Source organism: Rhipicephalus microplus, chromosome 2, assembly GCF_043290135.1.
Source record: "Rhipicephalus microplus isolate Deutch F79 chromosome 2, USDA_Rmic, whole genome shotgun sequence".
Lineage (NCBI taxonomy): Eukaryota > Metazoa > Arthropoda > Arachnida > Ixodida > Ixodidae > Rhipicephalus > Rhipicephalus microplus.
In genome coordinates this window covers 161,472,325-161,488,076 of record NC_134701.1, presented here as the reverse complement: position 1 = coordinate 161,488,076, position 15,752 = coordinate 161,472,325, and the positions used below count along the sequence as shown (strand labels likewise).

Here is a 15,752-nt window from a genome sequence, read left to right as displayed (position 1 = left end):
TACACCGTACTAGACCTAATCAAGCTTTACGCTAGCGCCTTACGTTCTCATAACGCTACATACAGAGGCAAGCTGGAAACATGCAAAAACACTTATCTGTAGCTGTCATTCCGGAGCTCTCCAAAAACACGTCCGACCTCCTCCTACATACAGGGGACGGTACCGCCATCTAGTGAACACTGCAAGAACTAAACTAGAGGTGGCTACATACAGGCTACAGGGGACGCACAGCCCACGCCCTAAGGAGCTTCGCCCCTAAAAGAAGCCACCAGTGTCATGCCCAGCACTCGCATAGCCGCAGGCACGAAGGAATAAATCGCAGGTAGCGCACGTTCCGAGCAAGTAGCCAACACAAGCTCGTGAGGTATATTGTTTACACTTGCGTCGCGTTGATGACGTTGTGAGGGGCTCCGCATCTCTCAGTCGCGCGGTAGGTGTGCAATCGATTTTTAAAGGAGCAGTCACACCAAGTTTCAACTTAGAGATGTTGGTACGCATGAGTATTTTTAGCGAGGTATATGAATCGCGTCCGTTATGTAGAAGTTATTCTATTTCGAGCGAAAAGATAGGCTCATCGGCGAGTCCCCGGCCATTAGACATCGGAAGTATTTTAACGTGTTCAGCAATCTCCTAGGCTACGCCTCAGGCGCCCCAAGTGACAAGCGAGCCGCGAGGACGTCGACAGTTTTACTCCTGTCATTACGATGCTTACATGTACCGTCTGGATGCCTAGCAACGGCGTCATTTGCTTCGTGCAGTGCGTTCATGTGAATCTCGTGTTTTCGTCCCGCTTCGGGTGATTTGTCGTTAGCGTGAATGTGATTATTTGAAGCTACGCTCATCACAAACAAGTGACACGCACGCAGTGTTCATGTGCCCTACCAACCAGCGTGGCCCGAGTACAGTGTAATGTTCCCAAGAGTACATGCTACTTTTATGTAGCAGAGTTGCGCATAGGTTTGGCTAGCAACCACAGCTACGCGCTTAAGTCGTACTCAGTTTTTGCAAGCGACGTGCCTACCGTGTCGCCGATTAACATGGGTGTGTTCCAATACTCAACGTAGAAGTCCCATTTCAATTCTCACGTAGCCGGCAAAATAGACAGCTCCCGAGAAGACCGCTTCGTAGACAGATACGATGCAGGCTACTTTGCTGTCTAAACAAGATGGCGGCTCAGCGAATCGCCCAGATAGATCGAGGGTGCTATTAGGTCCGTTCGATTCACCTGCACCGGTCGGAACCAATTCACGGCTGTGCACGCGAAGTTCAGAAATTGTGCAGCGTGAGTTCAGCCATGCAGGCACAGCACGACACCCGAAACGAATGACGATGTGCCGACAAGGTGCAGGCCTTATTTCTTTTCGCTTAATTTGCACCGTTCAGCAAACACTGACCGATGGCAAATCGAACATGCGGACAGTTTATGAGGCGCAAACATCTTGGCAAAACACACCGCATTTGTAGAGGCGGGTACGGCGCCTAAGCCACCTACGTCTAAGTGCTGCGTCGTCTGCTCAGCTGCACGTGCGCCTGCACCAAGCCGGCACCGTCAGCGAAGGAGGTGCAGGAAAATCATGAACCGGTGCTGCACCTATCCTGCACCTTTCGAAACGAATGGCAGGGTTCAGCGGTCGTCAATGCTGCACCGCTGAAACGAATGGCAAGGTGCAGCACCTCGTGAACTGGTTCACGTGGTGCAGGCGAATCGAACGGACCTATTCTGGTCAATAGAGTGACCTAATTCTAGCTCACTCTACTGGACATTGTCGTATTCCGCCATGTTGTCAGATTCCACCATTGATCGATGCTAATTGGCCAAGTGAGCTGCTACTACCTCTCTGATTGGCTTAAAATGCCGCCATTACGAAATTTGACAATATGGCGGAATTAGAGAATGTCCAGAATAGCACCCCGGGTCTCGCCGGAATAATCGTCTGCACGCAAGCAGACGAATTCTCCAGACACTCAATGGGAGTAACGTTTATTTTTTTTTAAATTTCAACACGAAATAAGCCAGAAAATGCTGCTGTTATGTTTGTTTATTTTGGCTTTCTCCTCTCGACGCGAGGTGGCGCCTCGTCGCGTAAAAGCCGTCCAGACGTGTGCGATTTTCGGACAGCATGGTCTCGGTGCTGTCTTCTAAAGGCGCGTTTACACTGAAGAGACAATACACCGGTTTCGGTCTGCGGGGCTGTCTTTAGGAGTTTCTTTTGTTTTGTCGTCGGCTTATGTACACTGCAAAGACACAAACAGTCCCCTGATGGTCTCTCGAGGACCCCGCTTCCGCCTTGTCGTGCTCAGAATATTGCGTTGGCCAATTCTGTAGTCACATAGGATGCACATGCAGCAACACTGACTAAACTCGCACACCTGCACCTCATTTTCAGTCATGCTCTTCGCTCTGCCATTGTCCCTCTCCGGCTAAGCAGCGCAGCCTCCGCCATAATCTATGGTAACGAGAGACGGGGTCGCGGAGACACAATACGGTAGCAAAGAAAATACTTCCAGTGGGTGCTCGAGCTGCCTATTAATGCCCTGGAAGCCACGGAGAGGGCATTGTTAATTCCCCCCAAGATTACCCACTTTGTGGTCGTTTGAAGCAGGCATTTCGCTCAGCCATGGAGGAAGGAAAAAGGTAAGGAGAGGGCACGCCCAGCCGGCGCAGGGCGTAAAAAATGTGGCGGAAATGACATCATGGCGGCCATATTCACTAGGCACAATGGCGGCGTTGCTATGGTTACGTGCTGCGCAGTGAAGCTGGTCTAGCAGTGAGCGGCCGCGGCTGGCGGCGGAATGTGTGCCTCCCCAGGTCTCGTTCTGAGCCGTGGTGGACAATATCTGTGCTCTGCGCCGCGTTATTGGTTACGCAGTGTTCGTCTGGCTGTTACATTACTCTTAACAACGTTTACAAATCTCTGTCCATCACGGGGTTTCAACAGTGCGTAGAACAAGTGCATATCCATGTGTCGTGCGGCGGATGAAGCAGTTAGTGTTCAGCGAAATGGCGTTGGGCACCATGACGAAGCTGAATGACGACGAACGCCTTGCAGGTCAGTGACGGTTGAGCAGTGCTCCTGCTTGTGACAACGGACGACGCTGTTGAGCCCAGCAAGACGCCGTGAGGAGCATGTGCACATACGTAGTTTTGTGTTGTGTGTGTACAGTAACAACTTGCATGTGCGTAGTAAAACACCTTTTCTGTTCCGCTTGGTACACTCTCCACCAGCATTGCATGTAATCTCAACGTAACAGCAACCACGTTCAACTGTCACTAGCACCGTGCTCAAAGTCACCACGGTCGCAGAATGCTGACGCAGGTGAGTTTCACGCGGAACACGGACACAGTGGCAGGACGCTGCGTCAGTCGCGTGGCGGAATGCAACCGTAGAAGGCGCACGACCGATCGTGTTGTCTGTACAGTTGCTGAATTAATGACGTGAAGCACTCGCCGTTGTCAGTGCATCTAGCGCGCGTTCTCTCGTAGTTGCTTCGTTGTCAGCGAGCTGTTACTCTTTGTTATTACTCAGACGAAGCGATTTCGCTGAAGGTGTCCCGCTGGCTCTGAGTGATGAGCCCAGTTCCATTAGTTTCGGATCGTCACGACACACGCGCTGCGCAGCCCACGTGCTTTCCGAGCCGGAGAGGGAGTCGCGCCTTCTGCTTCGCATTCATATGTAAACAAGAGAGGAGAATTTGCCTACTCAATATGGCCGACTTCCGGCTTCATCGCGGCTTCACAACGAGTGACGTCAGGGCCTCTCTTTACCTTTTCCTTCCTCCGTGCGCTCAGCCGACGATCTCCCGAAGACACGCTGACGACAGGTCTACGGATGCGTTTTGCTGGGGTTCTCGGTCTGTCATCGTGTTCCTCTTGTGGGGATCTGAGGTGCGCCCGCGACCGTTTCGCGGGCATTCCGCCGTACTATAGCCGTACGGCCGCTCTCCTTTTCTTTTTTCGTGCTCTGGTAACGGCGCGTGGCGATAGATGGCGCCACGCGCGGGCGTGGCGCGTGTTTTGGGGGGCTGCGAGAACCAGCGAGGCCGAGACACTTGCGCGCCAGAAAGGTCTCTTCTCTGTTGGCCAGCGCCCGGTAAGCACGCGGTTTTCCTTCGTCCGCGTCCCCTTTGGGAATCGCCGGACTGTAGCCTGCGTGGGTGCCTAGGCATTCTTGGCGGCGTGTTTACCCGAGTGTTAGCTTCGGTACCGTACGCTAAGCCAGCAGTGGTGCCTAGTGCTTGAAGTGGTCGCACTACGCGAAGCCGCACGTGCTGTAGGCCTACGCGTACGAAGTTGGCCCATAACTTTCGCGACCAGCCCCAGTGGCCATCGTGAGAGTGCGCAGCGTAGACGCGAGGGACCTCCCCGGAATCTCGCGAGGGACGCGAGAATCCGGGGAGCCGCCAAAGGCAATAAAGTGTTTGTGTACTGCTGTTAATCTCTTTTGCCGCGCCGCCTAAACGCTATTCGCTATGCCCACGGCCTATAGGTGGTGCGCCGTGCAATCCAAGATGGCTGCGGAGAGATGATCAACCCGTGAACTCGCGTAGGAAAAGATAGGACGCACGCACGTACCGCTTTCGCCGGATGAACTCTTGATCGTTAAATGAATGTATATCGAACCAAAGTTATTTCCCAAACTATAGGAACTGCTGGATGTTCGCTACCTCATTTCTTGCCGCTGTGCGAATGGTGGTCGTGTCAGCTGATCGCCCGTGTATATCAACAATGATTTGCGTAATCCTGTGCGTGCTACAGAAAACTGCGCGAACTAGATTTCACGTATGAACTGAACGGCACTCCGAGATAATTTGGGCTGAGTCTGCCTTGCGAATTTGCCGCAATAGCAGGCCACTAGCGAGTATAGCGCGCCGTCGCGGCTGCACATGACCGAATGTTTACTGTAGCGATGGTTTGCAAACATATTACGCCGTCGTCATTACTTGCGCTGTAAGCATCATGCAGCTGCTTATTCAACGGAACACGATCATTTAGCTTCCCATTAATAGCGCTTGTGTCACAGCCATGATCAGACTCCAACAGTACGCAATTCGCTGCACTCAGATATTGCGGGTTCCATCAGCGCGATCGAAACGAATACGCGCGCACGCTTTTCGCAACGTCAGAATTATGAAAATTTGTCGAACAACAAAGTCGTTCGGACGGCACCGATGAAGTGCAGGAAGCGTGGGCTGTAGTCGATCGTAACTGCATATTTCACCGCTCTAACCATTTCGCTTCGCTGGTCGAGCTCGAGCGTATTTGGCGGCATGCGGCGTTTTGTAATAATCACTGTAATTGGGCTACATGCAATGCACAATAAAAACCACGTTTCTTTATTTTCTGCTCGCTGAACGATATTATACAATAAATACAATTAAAGTGACTCACGAGCGTGAAAAAAAAAACATTAACGCACGACGGGACGGGAAGTGCAACTCGCTGCTTCTGAGCTAGCAGCTGATCGTTTATAGTCGCTGTCACTCTCAGCCTGTTGACAACCATCTACGTCCACTGAAAATTTCTCGACGTCAAGACGGTTTCTTTGGACATCACTGCTGAAAGTAATCTGAGGAACCACGTTTATCTGGGAGTGCGGAGAACATTTCACTCTGATACCAGACAAGAAAGGAATCGTTTACTGTGTGCTGCCATCTATCAACGAGCGTGAAAAACAAGCGGCGCAGCGTAGGCCGAACTTTGTAAGCGCAAATCATGAGCGTGCGCTACTTTTCGCTTGCAATGAATGTCATGGGATTTATGCACTACAAAAGCTCCGACGAATGCTATACGCACGTACAACAAGGTGAGTTTCAAGTGCAAAAGTTACACAATAACATTTAACTATCCAACGTGGCTGCAGAAAATCTCGCGAAGCTGATGTGTGTACTCTGCGGGCTATAGTCGAAAGCGCGAGTTGCCACGTATTTTCACGAAAACTTTGCCTCTCACAAGAACAAATGAGATTTGTCCTGTCAGGGACGGTCCGGTATATTCACTGATGCACGCAACATACAAAGTGGTTTGTCTTCGTCTCGTGCAAACGCGTTAACACTGAGGCTAGCGCCTTTGAACAAGGAAGCGTCTGCCTACTGGTCATCCTTGAGAGGACGCTCCTGAATTCCTCCAAACGGCGCGACAGTCTACCAACATTACGAATGTTAGTTGAGCGCGCTCGGAGCGGTGCGCTACACGTGAGCAGGTGACGGAGAACGGGTCAGGCTTAGCGGCCCTCTGGCTCGCTAAGACTGAACCCGCGGTGATCATCCGCTACGGTGAGTAGTGAGGTCACCACACACTACGATGAAATGTTGTCTTTTGAGGCGTCGTCGGCCTAGTGTGATGGGGTCTGGCGACTTCGTCGGCGGGTGGCTCGTCGGCCGATGGTTTGCGTCTGCCTCGTGTCTTCGTCGGGGTCATGTCAGTGTCGTGTCGCTCTAGTGTAAACGCGCCTTAAGCAGTCTGCGTAGACTGTCTACGTGCTGTCCAACTATTGGAACACAGCCCAGGTCTCGCGTGTCGGAAACCAGCAATAAACATTGACCGTCGACGACTAGTGTTAATTTAGTTCGCTGCAGCGTCGGTGTCGAGAAATAAGAAAAAAATGGTCCAAGTGTCAGCTTCTCTGCAATGCATGGTTGTTAGCGACCGTTAGCAGATAGTTACACAGTTCTGGTACCTAAAGGTAGCATACACAGTAACTCTTAATGTGCATAAGCGTGCGAACGGGGTGGGGGCTCCTCCTAGTCACCAAAGAGGGGGCGCGCAAAGTCAGCCCGATACATCGACATAATGTCCCCAAAATTCTGGTTATGACGTCCCAACCCCGTGACATTTTCAGTGCTAGAATAGTATTTCTGTTGGGCTAGTTACGGTACCTTGAAAATTCAGCAACAATGTGGACTCAAGAAACGTAGAACCGATAAAAAAATGGAGACGACCCTAACCATTAACGTAGGTGTCTTGTAGTGGCAGTGGCACTATAGCACATCGGCGCTCGTGTGTTCCAGCGTATTCCTTGGGTTAAATTAGCGGTTAGTCTCGCTGCCAAGTCAGATTGCAGAGGCTACATAGCAAGAAGCGCGTGGTTGAGATCCACTCCACCAGGTAGCGCAACGATCCGCAGCTGCATAAGGTCCCTCTATATTTCAAAGGTAGCGCGAACTCCTCCTCACAGCGCAGTTTCCTGCTTGCACATCACGGTCGGCCGCCATTATCGGGCGAGTCTGGCAAGGCCCGCCTGGCTCCAGCCTGCGTGTGGCGCGTTGAAGCGCTCACTCGTACTTGCTTGGAAACGCAACAAGTGAAGTTATTTCTCCTGGTGCGATGAACCCATATTGCTCGCAGTTTGAGGTTTCCCTTTCCACGAGGAACACAAAATAGCTTGTCTTCCTTGGCAACGCTGCTCGAGTAGCCAACAGTGCAACATGTTGGCATCCCGCTGCAGTCGATGGCGCCTTGGAAACCTTAAAAAGCTGTAAAATCCTGCGCTGTAGTACAGCACGCACGTGTGTCGGTGCTTCTACGCCCGATAATGGCATCGTCTTTCGGCGATATCGCAAGCGGCGATGGAGAGCAGATGGGTCATCCGGGATAACTTGTCACGCGAAGGGTTTTGCCCAATGGGAGAACACAAAAGGATGACGAAAAGGACAGAGACGTAGAGGCGGGGAGGAAATTCGCCCTTTTCTTTTTGCACAACGGTTCAAGCTACCTTTGAAATATAGAGGGGTCTTACAGCTCCTCACAAGACAACCATCTGTTATTTCAATAGACACGTACAATTGATATTCGCTAACTATCATCATCATTAGCCTGACTACGCCCACTGCAGGACAAATGCCTCTTCCATGCCCCGCCAGTCAATTCGCTTCTGTATTGCTGCTGCCACTTTATACCTGCAAACTTCCGAATTTCATCTGCCCGCCTAAATTTCTGTCTCCCCTCACCCGATTGCCTGCAATCCACTCCGTGATCCCTAATGACCAGCGTTTATCTTGTCTTTGCGCAACGTGACCATTTCTTCATCTTAATTTCGACAATAACACTCGTTTGTTCCCTGGTACTCTGCTCTCTTCTTCGCCAACTATACTGTCAATTAATTGACCCTTACTACAAGTAAACTTATGTTGTCATATGCACCCAGTATAACATTTAACTTGAACCAGGACCATCTATCTCGTACCAGGCGCGCAAAAAGCGCGCGTGGGTTGCCCGTGCGTCGAAGCAGGGTCCTTAAACGTTAAAAAGAAGTTGACGGAAAGATATTGAAAATACAAAGAACAAATATTTTTGTATTTATTGGAATTATCCTCAGGACCACATACTTTATAGAGTGCGGAATGGTATTTAAAAAATATAATAATAGTTGGGGTTTAACGTCCCAAAACCACTATATGGTTATAAGAGACGCCGTAGTGGAGGACTTCGGAAATTCCGACCACGTGGAGCTGTTCTTTAACGTGCATCCAAACCCGAGCACACGGGCCTACAGCATTTTAGCCTCCATCGAAAATGCGGCCGCCGCGGCTGGTACTCGATCACGTGACCTGCGGGTCAGCGGCAGAGTACCTTAGCCACTAGACCACCGCGGCGGGTGGTATTAAAAAAAATATACAATACAGACGTTGTCCTTCAAAATACAATGTTAGCCACAAAATAACAATACAAGCCATCAATATACAAGCAAGGATCAGACAGTTTGTGAAATAGCATAATTACACCATTATACAAGCAACAGTAAAACTCTCAAATAAACAAAGACGAATCGGAGAGTTCGAAAAAAAAACAATCACATAATTTGTTAGTTGCATAAATGCAGTACACTTGAGTTTAAAATGCAACAAAAATGAGAATAGTGAACAATGGACGTGATTTATCCTGGAAGTTTGTTCCAGTCCTGTGAGGTTTGGGAAGAAATGATTGATTACATGTGTGAGGTGAGCACCGCATAATTCCTACATTTAGGGGATAATCAGAACAAATGGAGTTGTATAATGGAGGGAAAATAAGGCCAATTATAACAAAAATTAAATAAACGTATTTATATAAATAAGACCTTGTTGTTTTAGTAACATTAATAACGCTTATTAAGACACTTAGTAAACACGCACGCAGAATTAACGCAAGCTGTGTTTCATTTATTTTCTTTCTTTTTTTCACTTAATGGGTCTCAGCCTCAAGATGTGAATGTCGTGGCTGGAGAAATCGGGGTGCTGCTCCTTCCTGGGCACCTCTTCGACGAGGAAGTGTTGCCGGCAACCCTGTGTGCCCAGACAGAAATAAAAAAAATGAATCGTCAGTATTCGACAACTTGTGAAGAATTGTAGCATTTCGAAGGCGATGTCTATCTCGGCCTCCTCAACCCACATTTCGCAACGGTATACGATCTCCTATTCGTGAATAAACCGGAATAAACCACAGCAAAAATAGTAACATATAGTAAAACAATAAAAAAATTAGAAAATACTTCCCACCCGAGCGGAACACTGCCTTGATTTAATGTCAACCTAAGGAATGAATTTTCTGTTTTCTTTCTTGAATTGTGCCTGATATAGTGGAACGGCTTGCTTACTAACTAACGAACTAACTAAACTAACTAACTAACTATGGTAGGAAACTACCTCAGAGGTACGCGCTATTGCCTCCACAAAAGCGGATGCACACAAGCATGCACGAATAGGCGGATACTCCAGACTGACGTCATCAGGTGGACGGCCGGTGACTCCGCCTTCCAAGAAAGATGCCGAGTGCACGAGAGGGACTATTTCTTTAGTAGCGGAAGCGATGAGCTGTCAGGCTTCGGAAAGCTGGGCGGGGCCACTCTAGACTTCACAAGTCGAATCCGACTATAACTAACCATGAACACCCTTGCAATTTTTCAACATTATCAAGCGAAAACTCAGCGAGAGATATGGTAGCTTCGGATATTCTGGTGAAGTAACGAGATCTTGCGACGATGCGCAAGTGCACAAAACACTTTGAACTGCGAGCAGTGAGCGCCGTCTGATGAGCTGCTTATATTTCAGTATATCTTATATTTAAGTATAAACAGCGCCGTACAACGCATAATATCGGTTAAATGATCAATATTATATGCGCATGCGTGCCATGCGCCGCCAAGTGCAAGTGTTCTCGACAGATTCACTTTCTGTTGCGTTGTTTGCTACTTATTATTTACAAAGTTTTAGTTTAGCGCGCGCAGCGCCTAAGGAACACAACGCGCGGCGCGTGGGGTATATACGTAACGGCTGAGGCCGTCGCGCGCAGCGTGAAGTGCCAACCACTGGCACGCGTATGCATGCGCCTACGCATCAAAAGCGTCTAGTCGCGCCTGTGGAGGAAAAGGGCGCGCAACCACTGGCACGCGTCGACCGCGTTGACGCCCACGCTTCCAAGGCTGTTGCTTGATCTTTTGGCTTAGAACTGTCCAAGTTCAGCACAGAACGGCACGTTCTCAACTGGAGCGGGAATGTATGTTTTAGAGGATATGAGAACACGTTAACAAGTTGATAGTGCTTCAACCACCACAGTTTAGACTATTTTAGAAGTAATTGACATTTAAGTGCCCAAAGTAACTACAGTGGTATGCACCAGAAATCAACATCGGTGCGTGCGCCGCTCCCGCGAATGAACATTCGCGTCTAGCATACTGTACGTCTATCATAGGCGTGTGCAGGATTCTCCTTAAGGAGGGGGGGAGGGGAAAAAGTTTGTCCCAGTGCCCCTCCCCAGGGCTGACTTAGCACCCCCTCCCTATTATGTTAATACATGGGAGTTGACATTGAGTTCTCCCCCCCCCCTCCTCTCTGCGGTGAATGAGGCGTGGCTGCCCTCCTGATCAGGTTCACAAACCATTGGATTTCTATACCTGCACTACCAAAGTGACTAACAATATCTTGCATATGCTGGTACCTTCAGTATATTTACACAACATATTTTATATCAGTCAACTTAATAATCACGCCTGCAACTTCATGATCTGACAGATTTAAGGCAGTCATAAGACTACAATTGAGGCCAGAGTAGCAGGCTTTCGGATGATGTGTGTGTTCGAAATATCCTCTAATGCAACAAAGCACACGTGGTTCTTATTGATACAACTGATATTGGCCATAAGATAGGAACCAAATACTGCGTAGAATGCCTTCGGGCATTTTCTAGTCGAAATGTGCTCTAATGCAACTAACTGTGCCTCACACTTCATGATGTGACAGATATCGGTCATAATATTGCAACTGACTCCTGTATGGAAGAATTCTGCGCGTTGTCTTTAGTCAAAGTATTCTCTAAAACGACAAATGACACCCAACTGTTCATGAAGTCACAGATATCGGTCATAATATTAGAACGAAACCTTAATGCAAGCCTTCTGGACGTTGTCTTTAGTCAAACTATTCTCTAAAACGACAGATGACACCGAACTGTTCATGAAGTCGCAGATATCGGTCATAATATTAGAACTGAAACCCTAATGCAAGACTTCTGGACGTTGTCTTTAGTCAAACTATTCTCTAAAATGACAAACGACACCCAACTGTTCATGAAGTCACAGATATTGGTCATATTATTAGAACTGAAACCTTAATGCAAGACTTCTGAACGTTGTCTTTAGTCAAATTACTCTCTAAAATGACAAATGACACCCAACTGTTCATGAAGTCACAGATATCAGTCATGATATTGGAACTGAAACCTTAATGCAAGACTTCTGGACGTTGTCTTCAGTCAAACTATTCTCTAAAACGGCAGACGACACCCAACTGTTCATGAAGTCACAGATATCGGTCCTAATATTAGAACTGAAACCTTAATGCAAGACTTCTGGACGTTGTCTTTAGTCAAAGTATTCTCTAAAATGACAAACAACACCCAACTGTTCATGAAGTCACAGATATCGGTCATAATATTAGAACTGAAACTTTAATTCAAGAGACTTCTGGACGTTGTCTTCAGTCAAAGTATTCTCTAAAACGATAGACGACACCCAACTGTTCATGAAGTCACAGACATCGGTCATAATATTGGAACTGAACCCTGTATGGAAGACTTCTGGACGTTGTCTTCAGTCAAAGTATTCTCTAAAACGACAAATGACGCCCAACTCTTCATGAAGTCACAGATATCGGTCATAATACTGGAACTGAACCCTTCATGGAAGGCAGTCAAAATGTTCTCCAATGCAATGAAACACACCTGACACATCATGATTCAACAGATATTAGTGACCAGATTGGAACTGAGCACAGCGTGGAACACTTTCGGATGGTATATGTATTTATTTTCAAATACGGCTGCTCGCTGTGAGGCTACTGCAAAAGTGGCGTACATATATACAAAATGAAAGGATATAAACAGTAATATCACATTAAGTGTGCCATGGTAAACCAATATCACTACCTTTGAGTGCACCCCTCTAATAAATGAAAGAAATAGGACATTAATATAATACAAGTGCCTCCAAAAAGTTAGACACACTGGTATTAGGAATCAAATCAAGTAGATCAATCCAGTGTTTGATAACTTTATTTAAACGTGTTAGAGAGCTCTGCGAATGACTTCTAAGCTGGGTGGTGATTGCGGATCAGTGCTGTGTTGAAGACTTCAGCACTTTGCTGGTAGTTTAAATATCCTTTAACATCTACAAAATGCATCGGACCCTTCTTGATGAGACAGACATTGGTTTTGAGATTACAGCCAAGCACTGTGGCTTTCACATGTCATCAATTGTCAAAATACCCTATAATGCAATAAAGCATGCCAAAACTTTTTGATGGGACAGATACCGATCAAAGGATTGCACCAGAGCACCATACAGAAGTTTTGGCAAGTTTTCCAACAGAACAAAACTGAATATGCTTAAGTGCATGCATATATATAATCCAAGTTAATGCATATACTAAAAAACTGAACAGAAATGAAGGACTCCTTGAAAACACATACAAATATTCAATGTTCGGAACCATCGAATATCTTCAACTCATTACAGTCTGGAGGAACAGATAAATACATGCACAGCTCTGAAAGGTCTCATAAGTCACATGAGGAACTTTTTGCATTTCTTCTATACAAAGTGCAGTACCATACTAGTGCACCTTTATTCATTCTGTGCATACATGTGGTGATCTTCTCTTCCAACAATCGCGTCATCGTGCAGCTGATTTCAAATCAGGTGCTTCTCACAAGGTTTTCAGTTATCTGTCCAGCTGTAAACAGAACGCGCTTTATGTTATAGTAAACTGTAAAACGACGGAGAAGCGCCATTGTATGCCTATAGCTATAAGTATCAGAATGAACTATAAATTAAGAATGTGTGTGTTAGAATGACTCCAAACAACGTATGTGCTAGTGAGCATGGCAGAGAAGCAGAAGAAGCGAGAAGTGAAAGAGCACGCAATACCAGCAGCACTTAATCATGCAACTTTCTTTTTCGATCACCAGAGCAACGCACGCTCGAGTTTCTGTCTTGTACGTGAACGGAAATGAGACCGCTGACAGCTCAATGTGTCAGCGTCGCTGGTACCCGACACGAAGTCACATGTCACTGCTACCAACCAGCGCACGCTTGTTATTAGCTTGGCAACACACGAAAACGATTAGCACCGAAGCCAACGAATGTTTCCGCGTGATACAATTCGCGAATACACTTATATAAGTTCGTACGTTTTCACATCACGGAAATGTGTTGGCTAGTGCGAGGTTCGTTTTCAGCGATGATGAATACCGATGTTGAAAACAAACACAGTGCAGATAAAAACTCCTCCGTATGAACTACGCGATATTTCGGGCGTCGTATATGGCGTGTATGTTGCGACGGAAACTACCGTAGAGTTTTTTCAGCCGATGTGCCTCGCATGTGCTGGTTCATACGAACTAGATGGTAGAGGCCTGCACTGGATGCAGATGACACCGATCTGAATTGCCTCCGCGGTAGGCGAGGGCTCACGCTCAAAACTTCGAACCTCGAAGTCTGTTTACACTCGTTTTTAGCACAAAAAGTCACAGATCAAAGCACAAGAACACCGACATGCTCCTTTCGCTCGGCCGACGATCGCACACGGGACCGGCGCTAGCATAGCCGGCCGGCATTCGCTGGATTTGTCGGTGTCGCTCGAACTCGGCACGAAACCACGTCACGCTGGTAGCACTCGCAGTCGTTCGTCGTTTCGTTGTCGTTCTAGATTACGAAGCGGTCATTCAGGAACGTTTGGAGTAGTTTTCATGCTTGCTTTCAGCACTCGGCTGTGCCTTTGAAGCGGCGGCCATTTGGCACAGCATTCGGAGTCATAGCGGCCTCTGGTTGGTTGGCGCCGCTGTACGCGTGGTGACGTAGCGTACGCGAGGCGAAATATCAAGCCCGTCTTGATCCCTCGCGCCTGCTCGCGTATGCCCCTCCGAAGCCGACGCCGAGAGGCGCATTTGACGCTTTTGACGCGTATACGCGAGCATACGCGTGCCAGTGGTTGGCACTTTAGTTCACCGTACGCAACAACCCAAACGCGGAATGTGCTTCGGCGTAAACAGCCTTGAATTGGAGTGCTGCTTAGCGCCATCTATAAGCAAAGAAATGAACTGCAATAACTGTTAGACGCGTTTTTTTTTTTTTTCCTCGCAGTAACCATGTTTTTGACGTTCGCAGCCGTCGACATATCGCGAGACAGCCGCCGGTGAGGTACGCAACGGCCGCAGCGGGCGCAACGTAAGCGGCGACATCTAGCGTGCGCATCTCTTGAGCGCTTGAACGCACGCATCTCTCTATAGGTTCAGCGCATGCGCAGTCTTGCTCTCTCTCTCGCCATTTGCGTGCACACGGCCGTTGCGCGCGCTAAATTCAAAACTCTCTATTTATTAGACGGCATTCGCAGTTCAAGATGTTCTGCGCGCTTGCGCATCGTCGGCATATCTTACGAGAATATTAAAAGCTACCACATCCCGCGCTGCTGCAAGGGTGTACGCATAAACGCGTCATGCAACGTGCGTACGTTGTTATTCCCATTCTGCACTAGTTAGCTAACCGAAGCAGCGTTTAAATCTAACTCCGGTCAGCTGCGTGTAGCCTGATACCACCGAGAAAAAAAGAGCATAAGGACTTGGTGACGATAGCCAACACGCACCCGCAGGAAGCGGGCGACTGCCGCCGAGTTGGCTTCGTTGTCCCTGTCCTCGTAAGACACGAGTATCTCCGTGGTCGGGCCGCACAACTCTGTCATGGTCTTCAGCAGCGGGTCAACAGCCTGCGAAAAAAACAAAAACAATATATACTCACGACGGTATTAAGGCCATTTGTTTTAGCTTATGTTGCTCCGATGAGGTGCAGGCTTAGTATCTCTTTACAAGGAGAAGATCAAAGACTGAACTAGAGTGTGGGTCTGAGTTATACAAGCGGCCCAAAAGTATAAAAAAACGACACACGCGCTCTCACAGCTGGGCTCTATTCAGGGGCCGGTACACCTGGCCACTGCCCCTCGCCCCTTTCCCCCACCCTTTTTCCCATGGCATAGAGACCACGAAATGACACTGCACCACATCTGCCGATCTGGGCCCCCCACATCAGATAGAGGGGGCGCCCCTCCACCCCCCCAAAATTTCTGCTTACCTCCCCCCCCCGGCTTACAGAGAAACAAAACAGCATTAACAAGAAAGAACAATGAGACAAATAACAATAAGGCAAAAAAGAGACAACACGACGTAAACAACAAATCAATCAGCGTCGGCAGCGCAAAAAATGGCGAGGTTTGCTAATTCTTGTGGGTTG

At 48.1% G+C, this 15,752-nt stretch overlaps 1 protein-coding gene across 1 annotated transcript in view; it reads right to left on the bottom strand.

The window, feature by feature from the left end:
- Positions 1–9,117: 9,117 nt before the first annotated feature.
- LOC119170632 (protein N-lysine methyltransferase METTL21D) overlaps positions 9,118–15,752 on the bottom strand; it is a 33,061-nt gene continuing 26,426 nt past the window's right edge. The window contains exons 3-4 of the mRNA XM_075886995.1: positions 15,112–15,231; positions 9,118–9,261 (exon numbers count right to left, since the gene is read on the bottom strand). Coding sequence (XP_075743110.1) covers positions 9,157–9,261; positions 15,112–15,231 — 225 coding nt within the window. The 3' untranslated portion in view covers positions 9,118–9,156. The remainder of the gene's footprint in view (positions 9,262–15,111; positions 15,232–15,752) is intronic.